This window comes from Uloborus diversus, chromosome 7 (assembly GCF_026930045.1).
Source record: "Uloborus diversus isolate 005 chromosome 7, Udiv.v.3.1, whole genome shotgun sequence".
NCBI lineage: Eukaryota > Metazoa > Arthropoda > Arachnida > Araneae > Uloboridae > Uloborus > Uloborus diversus.
The window spans coordinates 80,167,069-80,183,530 of record NC_072737.1 but is presented as its reverse complement, the minus strand read 5'-3'; the positions used below and the strand labels follow the sequence as shown (position 1 = coordinate 80,183,530).

Here is a 16,462-nt window from a genome sequence, read left to right as displayed (position 1 = left end):
ATAATAAATAAGTAAATAAAAATAAACTTAAAAAAATAGCGAAAAAAATGAACGAAAAAGTTTAAAAATAAATAAATAGAAATGAAATTTAAAAATGAATAAAAAAGTAATTGAAAAAGAAAAGAAAAAAGAACTTATAAATGCAAAAAATATAAAACGGATTAAACTATAAATCAATATAAGAATAAAATCTGCTGATTGTGTTCCAAAATGGCTACCCTGAAGTTCGTTCCGTCGACCTGATTCCCGTCACTTCAAAATGTTATGCAGATAGCTGTGCGCGCTTCATATTTATCAGGACGTTATTTAAGCTCGCAATACGGGTGTTTTCTATTCCGTCCAATACTCGGGATCGCCGGCAGTGACACTGAACTTGGCGCAAACCGCACTTGCTCAACAGCCCGCCAGATGAGCTTCAGCCCGCGCCTAACAATGGTTTGCTCCGCATTTTTCCTGCTCCTCTGGAATATCTTAGAGATCGCGCAAGGTAAGGGAATGTTTTCACTTCACTTTATGCATGCGACAAATATTATGAATGAACGTCAGACGAATTTATGATACTTGGATTTATGATTTGATGTGGAATGCATAGGAATTCTGAAGTTAACAGTACTACTTTTGAAAAGATACTACGTTTTCTTTGGTGTTTTTGAGAAAAAAACTATGGTTTTTAGGGGTTTACTTTCGTTTAGTATTCCCTTTTTATTAAAAAAATGTGTGTGCATTCTGATGATTCTAGTGTTACTTTTGAGAAAGTTTCTGCATTTCCACTCGAATTTTGGCGGAAATTTAAATTCGGAAATGCAGTTCCACTAGTCCATATGAGACGGACAAGTGGAAAATATTTCGTCTGATTTTTTTCGAAATTTGAAACGCTGTTTAGTTAATTCATGTTTTCTTTTTTTTTTTTTTTGCTTTGCTTTTGTTAACAAAGCTCTCCAAATAAGATTTCTCTTTACGGCGGAAGGTTTGGGAAGTGAAATAAATTAAGTGGAAAAAGAAGAAGAGGAAGAATAAAAAGGATTTTACGCTAAATAAGAGCTATAAAAGTGCTTAATCAGTATTAATGAAAGCAAAATTACATTGTTTACCGATATTAACAAAACACAATTCAATGGTGATTTAAAGGTTTTAGAAAATTCCAATTTTTTGACTTTTTTCTTCAGAAAGCAATACGCAAATAATGTAACCTGTATCATTTGCTTTTTTTTTGTTTTTCAATTTAATGCATTTCGAAAATACATAAAATTTTGTAAATATTTGTTATGATAAATATATATTTATTATTTTTAATAGTAGATAATTTATTGTTCTTTGTTAGTTAAATTAATGAAAATAATGATTTGTGCTTTTAAATAAAATGAATTTTGAAGGTTAATGATTATTTAGAGATTTTTGATGATAAATAAATACATTTGTAATTTTTGAGAGTTAGTAAATATTTTATTTGTTTGAGAATATAAAACGATGTTCTTCCTGTTTAATCAAATTGAAACAACATTCTTCCTCAAATAAAATTGATTTGTTCAAAGAATATGAAAATGTGAGGAAAAATACGTCTTTCAAATATAATTCAAGATTTTTACTTAACTCTCTAGTATCTTTAAAATTGCTTGCTTAATCTGTAAACTGAGTTCTCCGTTAACGCCATTATTGATATCCCAAGAAAAGTTTTTTTTTTCCAATTATATAAATGCCCTGTAAATATTTAAATGTTATCATTATTATCATAGCTGTACTTCTATTTCAAAATAGTTTTTCTTTGAATACATTAACGACCTTTAGATGCGCGCAGATTTTTTGTTATTCTGCTTCCTTTACAATCATACTACAGACGTGTCTTAGCTGTAAAATCTTGCTTCGTCTCATAAAGTGAGCAAAGAAGCACCACTAAACGATGAATTGTCTTTTCAGGTGAAATTTTTTACTTAAAGACATTGAAATTAAAGGGAAAAATTGGTCAACATATGTTATGAACAAGGAATTACTTCCTCATAAATTCAGGCCCGGCTCCTGGGATAGGCGACCTGTGCCACTGACTAGGGTGGCAAATTTTAGGGGCGGCAAATTTCATGAAGTCAAATTGTAAGAAGACTAAGAAGGAAAAAGAAATGAAAAACTCAAATTTGTTTCTATATTTTTTTTCTTGCGGTTCAAATGCAGCAATGCGTGAGAGTATGCTCGATGATTTAAGAGAAAAAAAATATAGGGGAGAGTGTACCTTGGTATACTGCTAATTTCCAAGAATCTATTTTTAGTAGCCATATTTTTGCACTCTCTAATAGTAACCTTCCCCATTAAGTGGTACCATAGTAAAAATCAACATCAATGGAGTAAAATTGACGACTTGAGTGCACAAAAGAAAAATTCATGACTCCAAAGTAAATATTTTCTTAATTTTTATTACATTTTCTTTCTTTGTATTTGTAAAACTAATCAAATGAATTTTATTTTGTTGTAAAAGAGAAATACTTTAAATAATTTGCTTATGAGAAAATAATGATATTGCATTCTGATTGACCATCATTTTGGTTTTTCTTAATCAACGTGGTGATTGTACCTTGGGACAACCAAACATTTTGTACCTTAGGACATGTTCCGAGGTACAACATATGCATGGTTCTTAATAATTCAGATAGGTTTACGAACATGGAACAATGTTCTAATCTTATGTAGTCTTTTATAAACACATTTAATGTTAGATAATAATTCATGTTTCATTACTCATAATTCATTATTAAATATTCATATAATTCACTACCATGGGAAAAATATTTTATTTTTTTTTTGTTTTCTGGTGCAAAATTGGTTCAATTATATGGCTGTTTCCTGAATCATGAAGACTTTCCCATAGTACAACAGGATGTGTCCCAAGGTACAATAGGATTTTGTACCTTGGGAGAGCTTGGAACTTTTACTTTCAATGGCTGGCAACATTTTATTTTCAAACAGTCTGAATTTTAAAAAATATATTGCATAGAAGTATGTTGGGGTATTTTAATGTGAATTTTAGATTTTAAATTTGAAAAATAATTGACGTTAAAAATTAAAATATGTCCCAAGGTACAGCACTCTCCCCCATATTATTGAGACCAGGAGGCGGCATTTGTCAGCAACGCCTGGGGCGGCAAAATACTAGAGCCAGCCCTGGATAAACTTCAATTTCTGAAGCAGAACCATAAAAACGTTAAAAATGGTACGTAGGGGAAAGTGGGACAAAGTGAAATAGCGTGGTAAAGTGCAATGGTGAAATATTTACCCTGCTTTTAGCGCCACCTATCTAGTATTATTTTAAGTACTATGTTGTTACACGTGTAGTCTGTTCCAATCAGGAAAAAATTATTTCTGAAGATCAAAGCATATGATAAAACAAGCTATTTTCAAAAATTGATGCTCAAATTATAGTATTTTGTTGTAAGTTAAAAACTATTTTTGTTATTATCAAGCTATAAACTTCATGTTAAAAACTTTTTAAATATAAATTGAGACCAACTAATATTCGATGCAGTATTTATATAGTTAATTTTGAGCTTATTTGTGCTTTAAATATTTTGCACAATTAGTCAAGTGTATGCGGGGCAAAGTGAAATAGTTCATTTAGTTTACTGATTCAATCATTTACTGAATCACCTACGTATTCTTTTATAAACAAATTTATGTACATTCCTTCATTTAATAATTCACTCATTTACAAGCATTTCTGAAGCTGCAAGAGCAGATCTGGCATTCCTCTATGTTTAAATGGGTTTTTCTTTTAATTATGCTATTTTCTTTTACACCGTGAAATCACCTGTTAATGGATAATTTTGGGAGAGTTTCTGTACGGATAGTTCTCCGCAATGAGTTGATCTCATTTCTCTACATTTACTCTCCGATAGTGAAAGCTCTTGACAAAAGGGAGAGGAATGCTTTAAGAGTTCACGTCAGTTTATGATTTTACAGCTGATCAGGAATGGGAAGCCTACAGCACTTCCCCCTTTAAAAAAATTTTTTTTTTTTTAAATCAGTCTTATAATCATTTACAATTTGCGTTGAAAAAAATCGTAATGTTCAGGGTGCACCTCAAAATCTTGCTGCATCTATGAAAGCGCTTCTCAATATTTTTCGAACCGCAAACCTATCAGAATGTGATAAAAACTCCGCGGATTGGTGAAGGTAGTTTTCCTTCTTAAAAAAAAAAAAAAAAAAAAAAAACTCTGCTTGGAATTAAAACACTGTTGCATAAGTTAATTGAAAGATTTTTACTATCCATCAGTAGAGGTAAAATGATTATAGTGTTACTATTCTTTGAGAAAAACAACAACACGTATGCAAGGTAATTTCAGTATTAACGAATAATATAGCTTTCAAAATGTGTTGTTATTATTTTTTGAGTAAATAAATTTTTTTACGCAGACAAGAAAAATCTTTTTTGAACACCGGTCAAATCTTCCCTTGGAACAAGCGACGGTCCTCCGGACCAGCAGTGGTTGAGAATCCCTGATTTATTATGCGCCCCTTAATGGAGAATATTCTTTCGGTCACGTTGCAATTAACAAAATTGATATCGGACAGTAAAATTATTGTTTTGTTTTCGGAGTAAGCCAGCACGAGGAAACCATTTAATGTTGCATTTTATTTCATTCAGGGCACATTTATGTGTTCAATGGATGCAATTTTAGATATGGCATATTAGAAGTATTATATTTTTTTGAGATAAAATAATAGTTGCAGTTAGGTTTTTAATATTTTTATTTGAAAAAAGTACAATAAATACAGAGCAATAACCCTTAATATTCCGGTTTTGCTAGTTTTTTTCCTTAATTCACATTTTATGTGACTTTTCAGTGCCCAAAGTTTTCTCTACTCTTATTATATAAACAGTTATAGCATTTCTACGTCTACATTTGAAATGCATTTTTTTATTTTATTTTAATGATGAATAATTTTCAGCTCTCATAAGTCATAAAATCTTGCGAACAGAGTACGTTGAGGGTTGCGTTGATAGCTACCACTCAAACAAAAACTCAAAAGTATCATGCAGAGCAGAAACACTTTATTTACAGAGTTTCAGAAAGATAAGTTATTTGCTTTGCTTGGATTGATTTTTTGGGGCAACTGACCCTTATAGGCATCAACATCCATTTACTAACTGTCTTCTTTGTAAATACAATGAAAATATTTCCTTTCACGTAGTAAATTAATGACTTACAGTAACGGTACAGCCCGCATTCTTTTGTTAATTAATTTGCTTCATGAAAGAGGCCATTAACTTCAGAGCTCTTCGGTAATTATTAATTCACGTGTCAGAAATGCTTGTGGAAATATATACACGTTGTTATTTAGGCAGTATTCAATGTTTGTGGGAATGTTTTTACTCATAAATATGTGCTTAGTTATATTACTTTTATGTGTGTAAGAATTACTTTAAAAAAAATATATTCATTTTGGGTGTAAAAAAATGTCGTTGATATTTTCAAATTGATATCAAACTGTAATTTGCAGCTTATTTTATTCTCCCCCCCCCCCCGCTTTGGTCTTAACTTGTTAAGCATCCCAAACAGCGTGTAAAATGTTACGTTGAATACTAGTGTAAAATATAAGAATATCTTCTTTGCAATAGTTAAATTAGTTCCATTTAAGTGAAAATATTGATGTTATTAAATATGCAATGTAGTAGTAATGTAACTCTTAAAAACACACTCTCAAAGTTTTTTAGTGTGATTATTAATAGCTGTTCTTCTTCTTCTTCTTCTTCTTATTTTTTTTTTTTTGTTTAAAAACATTTAGGTGTTTAACTAAAAGTAGTTTGGATGATTTTTTCTTTCAGTAAATTTACGTAATGTGTATTATCGGTTCAGCAGAGTTTAATTCTGATGAACAACAAAAAGTTCAGGAACAAAAAAAGAAAAAAAAAATCCTAACTGTAATCTATGTTCTATTTTCACAAATCACAGTATTACAAGTTTTGTCAGCTTCAACAAAGTGTTCGTTGTTAAACAAAAAAATCTTTTATGTATAGCATTGTTTAAAAGTTATTTAATTTTTAAATTTTGATTATTTTTGAAAGTATGTTGCATATAATACACTAACTTTGTAGATTGATATATTTTCGCACTTAGCAGACTGGTATGTTTAGTAGGGAGTTTATTGCGGAGTTCTTTTGTAGAAACAAGTTCCTGTGACGAAATCGTCTAGTTCCTGTCAAAAAATTCGAAATCTGTAAAATTTCATTTTTACGAAGAATAAGGATTTATGTAATTACTTAAGTAAATATTCAACTTTTTGGCTGGCGCGATTAACTCGAGTATTTAACTATGTCTTTTAAAAACGGAGTAAATTAATTTAGTTTTATTCTCATTATTGCATTTTCGTTGGATAAAAAGACATGCTCAAAACTTAAGACAACTCACAAATTAAAAAAGTAACAGTATCTAGTAGTTAACGCACAAAAATTTTGATGTGATGACCAGGGCTGCGGAGTCGGAAGGAAAATGGCCGACTCCGACCCCGACTCCGACTCCTGGATTTTGAAACGCCCGACTTCGACTCCAACTCCGACTCCGACTCCGGATTTTTTTTAAATTTTTTTAATTGTATTTTTTAAACTCCCTCTCTCCATTCAAGGGAAGGGGGAAAACCTCTTAACAGAGATTGAAATATCAATTCCTTTTTATGAAAATTTAGCATTTTGTTTTTTATTGTAAACCCAAGACGTCATACAACGTTAGAAATTCAATTTAAAAATCTAACTTTCCAATAGTTACGAGTTAAAAAGTGAGATGACTTAAAAATCCCTTTTAAAAATTTTGAAAATGATTATCTGTAATTTGCCCCCCTTTAATGTTTAACAAATATATATTGATCAAATCGTGTGCTTTCAATTTTTGAAAGCTGTAGCTTGAGAGAAAAAAAACTTTTTTTCTAAATCCAAGTTCTTGAGAATGAGTGGTTTGCCCCTGGTGATATCCATCTAGTAGATGACACCCAAAGTTAATTTCAGAGTTTATAAAAAAAATATAAATACTTTAATTCTGAAAATTTTCACGAATATATTTTAAATTATATTTCATCAATAAAATGTCAACGAAAATAGGGCACATATGCGTCAGGAGCTAATTTTACACAAAACGCGGCGGTATACAAATTTGTACGAATAGCTTTTACTATACCTATATTTCTTCTTCGCTAAATTTTTAATTTAAATTTTATTGGCTGCTTTAGAATTAACCTAAATATGAAGATTTTAAGATTAACTGCAATTCTTGAGTGTTGTAATCAAGAAATTTTTTACACTTATTTTGTTACATACTTTTTAGTGAGAACCAAGCTTACAGAAATAGTCTTAATAAAGGAAAAAACATTAGATTATTTCATCGAATCTTTTGGATTCGTGCTTTTGAGCCAAAACTTCTTTGAATTTGCCGATCACACTTAAACGTTTCAACCTTAGCTACAGGCGTCGACTTACTAATTTGTTACGTTTCTTTTACAATTTTAAACTGAGATAGAGCAAAAAACTATATTTCTTTTTTTTTTTTGAAAGTGATTACTTGAAAATGTTATTCAACAAAACCGTTTGCTGACAGTTGCTATTAGTTAAGTTAAAAAGCAAGCAAACTAGGGGACGGCTACAGAAAGTTCGGTAAGCATTCAAGCTAGCTGATTGCCATAATGGCAGTTATTTTCTCATTAGTATCTTTTTATACATGTAATCGAACCAATTGGTAACCAATTTTTAAAAAATGCAAGGAGAGTCAGTGAAAAGGAAAAAAAAAGAAGCCCGGAGTCGGAGTCGGCATGTTTTCCAACGACTCCGACTCCGACTCCTTTATTCCAAAATCAGTCCGACTCCGACTCCACAGCCCTGGTGATGACCCGGTTTTTCATGTTTTTTTTTAAAAAAATATTCATTAACAACGTACTCATTAGTGCCCGTCATCAGTTTTATGTACATTTGAATCTACGAAAAAAAAATCCAGATTTAAAGGACATTTGAACTTGATGAGTAAAAGTATGACTAAAAGCTCTGTCCGTTGTCGGACTTGGTTGCTCCGTCTCTCTCTTTATGCAATGAAGAAGGGGTTTGATTTTATAACCCCGAAACAGCTGTTTGCAGAGTTTTTAAACTCTTTTACAATGCTTTTATTTGTAACTAGTGGTAAACGCATGGCTTTGCCCGTAACAGAAAATTAATATAATAGAAAATAGAAGGTCTTTTGGTTCGCCTGTATATTTACAAATAATGTATGGTGAATTTTCTCGCCAATTGGCTTGTGCCCATGTTACGGTTCCACGTTATGATAATTTCGTAATTTACTCGTCCATCTTATGATATTTTTGTCCTTAAAATTGGAATAGAAAAAGAACCACATCGAGTTTTCAAAAAATCGCTTCGAGGTGCACACCCCCATGCTACAAACTAACTTTGTGCCAAACTTCATGAAAATCGGCCGAACGGTCTAGGCGCTATGCGCGTCACAGAGATCCTGACAGATAGACAGAGATCCGATAGAGAGAGATCCTGACAGACAGAGATCCGGACAGAGAGACTTTCAGCTTTATTATTAGTAAAGAATATATACACGTTGTCATATTTTTACTCATTTCACTGTTCAAATTTCTCGACTGCTTCTTTTACACATTTGAATTTGAGCTGAGTTCTTTTGTTTCCTTTTATAAACCTCTTCTTGTGTTTTCTAATGATGTTAGCATTTCAGCTCAAGTGGCTACATCCAATGTTTTTGTTTTTCTAATCCCATCTTCTTTGCTAATATTCATTTCGTACATTGCTCAAAAACTTTCATGTGTAAGATATTGTACCGTAATTTCGTCCGCGTTTAAGATACTTTACAGGATGGTTTGTTGCATACACGAGACATTTATTTAAATTACTAGAAAGTCGCCCGTCGGGTGAAAATTGCTTCTACTTTTGAACGAAGCCATTGCCTATTTTGTGATATTTATTACTTTGATAGTTGAAATTGCAACCCTAACTCCAGTGGATTAACCCCAAACTCCAGTAGGTAGCATCCTTTGTTGACCATTTTTTTCGTTTCCTCATTCCCCTGAAATGACAGTCTGACCAGTCAAACTGTTAAGCTGCCGGACCGAATTTAGCCTAGTCAAAATAAAACCTTTCCTTGCATGCTAAACATTACCAAAGCATATTACCAAATTATCATGCCGTGGCGCGAGTTTCATTGTTGACGCAAGCGAGTTACTCAATCATCGGCTATTATTTATATGAGGATATGTAGAGGAATGTGCAGCAAAGTGAAATAGTTAAATCAACTATACATTTATTGAGTCGTTCACTCATTTATTCAATCATTCACTTTTTGATTCATTTATTTAATCATTTATCAATTTATTTGTTTATTTATTCTATTGCTTGTTAGTTCATCAACTGATTGATTGATTCATATTACTTAATTTGAAAAAAAAAAGCTTTTTAATGATAAAATAGAAAATATTTAATTAACAAATGCTTAGATATTTTTTGTGGATTACTATTAATCTTATGTGTTGTGTCCATTAGCGTAACGCATAGCTATAACTTTATAAAAACATGGAGTAATCAGCTGCAGCTTATAGAAAGTTGGAAAAAAAAGAACAAAGGATTAAAAAAAATTATTATTTTGCAAATGTTTCAAACTCTGGATGCAATTAATTGATAATGCAAACTTTAATTTTAAAGGAAGAAAAAGAAGTTATTTCGGGCTTTGATTACAAGTTAACGAAGAAATTGAAAAAATGTAATAAAAAGTTAAATATTTGATCCCTATTCTATATTTTCTGTCGAGAACTGCGTATTTCATACCGGTTTCCTCTCTAATCAAGCTAACTCAATGAATAAACTCTTAAAACATTCCGCAGGTTTCATACGTATTAAATAATTAAATATAATTGAAAAAATTACATACTAATTTCATATAAATGATTCAGGCAAAACTATATTTCCTGTTTCTGTCCAACACGATTAAAATTTCGTGAATTTCATTGTACATTTAATTCACACAAATAATTTCTATTACTTTTCGTTATTAGTAGCTGTTTAATATCTTAATGATATGTATTAACCCCAAATCAGATTTAAAACCTAGATAACTGATGTTTTCCGCAAAACCCCATTCATGATTCAGCTATGTTTTGAAAAATTGTAGGGTAGCTCTCTCGTTCCCGTGGCTGAGTCATGGGAACAGTAATCCTACGAACCGCTACCCTAGAATCAACCTGAATAAAAATCAAATTACATCACATTCTGAGAGACTCTCTTCTTTATTTTTATCTTTCTTCTCGTCTCCCTGCTTTCGGTTGCATTTATTCAAAACACTTGGATGCAATTTTCAAGGCAAGGTCTTTTGAACCAATTTCCTGCAATCGCTTTAGAAGATATAAGGAAGAGGGTCATTTTCCGGTTACGTGGCCAGTTTCTTTTGTTGTATTTTCCTGAAAGATCTAATCCTTTAATCTTTTCTGGAGCTTCTTGAAAAACAATAGTTTTTTAAGAACTGCTTTAAGTGTGAAGAAGTTTTTGACTCAGTGCTTTATTCGCCAGAACCACAAACAAATGCTTTTTTTTTGTTTCATTGGAATTGCTTTGAGCTTTTAATATTATTTTACGGAACGAGAAAGTTTTGATGAAATATCTTATCTTTTTTAGCGGTTTTAAATTATAGCTTATTTAATATGAAGGACGTTTAGGATAAATGACAAGAAATGGGCATGGTTAAGGTTTTTTTTCTCTTTCAAAGTTTGAATTGTTGTTATACTGTGTGATTATGCGGTTCTAGTTCATGGAAAAAAATTAATTTTCAGTGTTAGAACTTAGAAATTGCACTTTTATTCCTGTGAAACTTTCATTTATTTTCAACTATGATTTATATATAATATGTTTTGACTGGAATTGGAATACATTTCTTTATCCAATTGAGGTCACACTCGCTTAGATATGGGCGTACTAGAAACTAGTCATGCTAGCTAAATTCAATTATTTTCAAAACATACACGAAAAGGTATTTAACAACACTAAAATACCACGTATAATATAATCAAATTTTAACTTACAAATTTGACCAACATTAAGATTAAAAAATGGATAATTGACAAATTGTTTTTTAAAGGATCGCCTGAAAAACATCAACAAACAAAAATTAATATATTGTAACGGATTCGGTGCGACTTCCGCTTTCTTGAAATGAAAACACAGTTCTTGATAAAAACACAGGAAATTTATTTACACTATGTACAGGAAAGATCTTCAACAACTGCTAAATTATTCATCAGCAATTAAGCAATTATCACACAACACCGTAAACTCAACGTTTACACACGTATTTACTTCCAAATACGAAAACAACACAGCGAAATGCCTCGCTATAAACAGAGCAAAATGCTCTCAGTTCGAAATATCAACCGAAACTCAACTGTTTATCCATCGCTAACGGCTTAAATACACCGAAAAGAATTTTCCACAACATTCTTACCTCTTCGCGAAATGCGTAGACCGTTATGAAATTTTATCAACGAACAAAAAGGAAATAGAGGGGTCGTATACTTTAGCCATATGAAAAAGGGGTTGTATATTCATTACGGGAAATTATTTACAGGTTACGTTACTACAATAATTACTATTTACAGGATTTGTAACATTGCCCCCTTCCTAAGGACTGCACGTCCCGGGCAGTACAATCCCCAGAAAGGGTGCCAAACTTCTATCACAAGTTCACAATTACACACATTAAATAATAACCAATAGTGCAAAGGAAACACAATAATAACAAGAAATATTACTAAACATTAAAAGCAAAAATTAATTATCTACAACTTTTATGTTATCAACCATGGTTGTTTACATAATACTCATGAACTATGGCCATAGTATGGGGCTAACCGATCATAATGTACAACCCTGGGTTTTGCATTAGGTGATTTTTGGATCCTCACTACGACGTCATTTAGTCGGTTAAGGACTTTGTAGGGTCCATCCCAATGCGACTGCAATTTGGGTGACAGACCTTTCCGTCGGATGGGATTCCATAACCAAACCTTGTCGCCTTCGTTGAATTCATGTCCAGTAGACCTTGTGTCGTATCTGGTCTTCATCTTCTCCGCCGCGATGTTGATTCGCTCTCGTGCGAAGTTATGAACGTCTTCCAACCGGGCCTGGAGATCCTGGATGTACTCCTCAGGCGATGAAGGCGCATCCGGAGGACGACCGAAGACGAGATCACAAGGTAGCCGAAGCTCTCGTCCGAAGAGCATCTGAGATGGGGCAAATCCGGTAGTCTCGTGGACAGCACTGCGGTAGGCCAGCAGGAACAAAGGTAGCTTCTTGTCCCAATCCTGTTGATTTCTGGAGACCATAAGTGAGAGATTATTCAGGATTGTGCGGTTAAATCTCTCCACCATGCCGTCCGATTGTGGGTGTAGTGGTGTTGTCCTAGTTTTCTCAATTCCGAAAATTTGACATAGGCCCTTAAACACAGCAGAGATGAAATTCCTCCCTTGGTCGGAATGAATCTGCAAAGGTGTTCCATATCTCGAGATCCAATGCTGGACTAGAGTCTCTGCTACGGTAGTAGCTTCTTGATCTGGAATGGGATATGCTTCCGGCCATTTGGTGAAGTAGTCGATGGAAACAAGAATGTATTTGTTCCCATCAGCAGTTCTTGGTAGAGGACCCAGGATGTCGATCCCAATTCGTTCGAAAGGAGCTCCAACGTTGTACAGATGTAGCTTCCCTCTGCTTCTCTTCTTCGGTCCTTTACGTGCAGCACAGGCGTCACAAGAATGGCACCACTTCTCCACGTCATTCTTCGCCTTACTCCAGAAGAAGCGCTCCCGAACTTTATTGAGGGTTTTCAAGACCCCAAAATGTCCTCCAGTCGCACTACTATGTATTTCTTTCAGAACATCTGAAATCCTTGATCGGGGAAGTAGTAACTGCCACCTAGACGTTTTGCCGTCATCAGATTCCCATTTTCGGTGTAGCACGCCGTTCCGTAAATGGAGCGAGTTCCATAAAGCCCAGTATCTTTTTGTTGCAGGACTGAAGATGGAAACGTCCTGCCAGCTAGGGCGTCGTCTGTCACTTTCCATGAACTCCAAAATTGGTTTTATGTCGGGGTCTTCAAGTTGATCTTTTCGAACTTGGTCATCAGTCCATGGATCAGGTTCTGATGATGTTGGAGTCACTGTCACCTGATAGGCGGTAGGGCTAGTCGTTCCATACTGTTTCTCGATTCGGGAACAATAGTGGCAGTTCTCAGGACAGGGTCTCCTTGATAAAGCGTCAGCATTACCGTGAGATAACCCTTTTCGATGCTTGATCTCCATGTCATATTCCTGGAGCCGCTGGATCCATCTGGCTATCTGGCCTTCCGGATTTTTGAAGTTCAAAAGCCAAGTTAATGAGGCATGATCTGTCCGAAGCAGAAATTTTCGGCCGTAGAGGTAATGATGGAAGTGTTCTACAGCTTTCACTATGGCCAGTAACTCCTTTCTGGTGACGCAGTAATTTCGCTCCGACTTTGATAAGCATTTGCTCTAGTAAGCGATGACATGTTCATTTCCGTCAATTTCTTGGGATAAAACAGCTCCGATGCTCTCGTTGCTCGCATCAGTGTCCAGGATGAAGGATTTTTCAGGCTGAGGATAGGCGAGGATAGGCGTTGATGTTAAAGCCTCCTTCAGTCGTAGAAATGCATCTTCGCATTCTTTGGACCATTCAAACTTTTGCTTGCTCTTCGTCAGCTTATGCAAAGGTCGTGCAATGTTGGAAAAACCCTTCACAAACTTCCTATAGTACGTGCAGAGCCCCAGGAAACTTCGCAGCTGATGGATGTTTTCGGGACGACTCCAACTCTTGACCGCAGATACCTTCTCTGGATCGGTTTGCACACCCTCAGAAGAGATGATGTGACCAAGATAGTTCACTTCCCGGCGGAACAAATTACATTTGGACGGACTTAACTTCAGATTGGCTTCCTTAAGCTTTTGCAGCACCTTCCTAAGATTTGCCAGATGTTCTTCGAAACTGCGTCCCACGATGATGATATCGTCTAAGTAGACCAGACAGGATTCGTAGGAAAGTCCTCTTAACACTGTCTCCATAAGACGCTCGAACGTAGCTGGTGCATTGCAGAGGCCGAAGGGCATCACTTTAAACTGCCACAAGCCTTGTCCAGTTGTAAACGCTGTCTTCTCTCGGTCGTCAGGGTGTATTTCAACCTGCCAGTAGCAGCTCTTCAAGTCCAGGGTCGAAAACCACTTGTGTCCGGAAAGAGTGTCCAAGGTGTCATCTATCCGTGGAAGAGGGTAGCTGTCTTTCTTGGTGATTTCATTCAGCCGTCGGTAATCGACACAAAATCTGGTGGAGCCATCTTTCTTTCGGACCAAGACGATGGGAGAGGCCCAAGGACTGGATGACGGTTCGATTACATCATTCTCCTTCATCTCTTTCAGGAGGGTCTCAACCTCTTCCTTCTTGGCGAACGGTAGTCGTCTTGGATGCTGTTTAATAGGGGGGTGTTCTCCAGTGTAGATCCTATGCTGCTTCAAATTCGTACGGCCAACATCCTCCGATGTAGATGAAAACAGATGCTTGAAGTCGTCCACCAATTGTTCCGCAGCAGTTCTTTGATCTTTCGATAATGGCGCACTCCCAATTAACTTCGACGTCAAGGACTCAGAAGACACAGTCTCAGGGGAATTGATTCTTCTAATGATGCAGTTTACTGGAGTACAAGTTGCCAACACTTCACCTTTTCGGATATTCCTTGGCCTTTCACTCACGTTGGCGACTCTCACCGGAATTACATCCTTAGAAAGGTCCACAAGCGTAGATGCTACCAGCACTCCTTTTAGGTTATTGCTTAGGTTAGGGTATTCAATGAGTCGAAATCGAAAACTATTGCTTTCTTCAAGGGAGCCAGGTATTAATGATTCTGACCTTGAGGGAATCGATAAATCTGTTTGAGCTATTATTTGATGAGCGGATTTTACATCACTCTCTGCAGGGAAAATGGCTATGTCTTCTCTCATCGAGTGCAGCTCATTAGTCTTGAAGTCGAGAGTGAAGTCATATTTCTTCAAAAAGTCCAATCCGAGAATGAAGGGGTCCGTGATATTAGCGACGAATGCCGTATGATGGTAGGTGGCATTCCCAAACACTATTTCCAAGTCCACTTTACCGTCAATCTCGATTTTGTCACCTGTCACAGTCTGGAGACTTACGCGTGGCGATGTCCACAGCAGTTTCAATCCAAATTCACGAGCCACATCTGTCCTAACGATTGTCACATTGGCTCCAGTGTCGACAATCAGTTTGCAAGGATTCCCATTTACATGGGCGTAAATGAAAAGTCCATCACTGCCACTACTAGAAGAGGAAATCTGCAGAGCTCTGGTGGTGGTGATTTCCTTCCCTCGCGTAGCTTGGCGAGCCGGACAACTCCTTCGCAGGTGTCCTTCACTACCGCATTTCCAGCACTTCTGCTCTTGTTTCTTTTGGGCTGTTATGCTGCTCAAATGTCTTGTCAAGTCACCGAGTTGTCTCTCAAGTTCAGCGAGGTGGGACGACCTGGAATCAGACTCATCAGCTTCCTGAGTCCGAATTAGATGGCGATCCACACGGGTTGCTTCTTGGGCGGCCTCGTATCTCATCGCATACACAACGGCAGAATTCAGGTCTTTGACATCCGCCATCCGTAGAGCTTTCTGGATTTCCGGATCTCGATCCCCGTCGATGTAGTAGTTGAGTGCCAGGTTATCTCGAACATCCGCAGGACAGTCACAAAAAGCAAGATGAGACAATCTCTCGACGTCCGCCGCTAGCTCTTGCAGGGTTTCCCCGGTTTTCTGGAAACGGGATTTCAACTGGAGTCGGCTGAAATCTTTCTGGCACTTCTCACCGAAGCGAAGCTCCAACGCAGATGTGAGGGCGGCGAAATCCAGGCGCTGGCTGTCCGGAAGGGTCTGAAGAATGTCCGCTGCGTCACCTCTCAGGGATGCTGCAAGATGACAGGCCTTGGTAGCAGAGTCCCATCCGTTCGCTTCCGCCACTATCATGAATTGGGTCTTGTATACCTGCCACGAACTTTTCCCATCAAATGTGGCCAGTTTAATGGACGGTCGAGCAACAGATGTGGGAGCGCCAAACTGTACAGAACTGCTTTCCGCGGTCGCCAATCTCCGTTCCATGTCTTTAATTATTTCTTCCTTAAATGAAGTAAATTTCTTGTCTTCTTCTTCCAACTTATTTTCCACATTGGCGATACGCTCTTCCACAGTATCAAATTTTTCTTCCAGAGCATCAACTTTATCTCCCATGGCGGTTAGTTGATTCTCCATCATGGTTTTCATCGACGTTAGGTCACTTTTTATTTCATTTTGACTTGTAGTAATTTTAGCAGTTAAATCACTATTTAACTGTTCTTGGTTAGTCGCCAATTCATTTTTTAATTGTTCTTGGTTAGTC

At 35.8% G+C, this 16,462-nt stretch overlaps 1 protein-coding gene across 1 annotated transcript in view; it reads left to right on the top strand.

Annotated features, from left to right (window-relative positions):
• Nucleotides 1-334: 334 nt before the first annotated feature.
• LOC129226332 (agrin-like) overlaps nt 335-16,462 on the top strand; it is a 47,801-nt gene continuing 31,673 nt past the window's right edge. Inside the window, exon 1 of the mRNA XM_054860933.1 lies at nt 335-487. Coding sequence (XP_054716908.1) covers nt 409-487 — 79 coding nt within the window. The 5' untranslated portion in view covers nt 335-408. The remainder of the gene's footprint in view (nt 488-16,462) is intronic.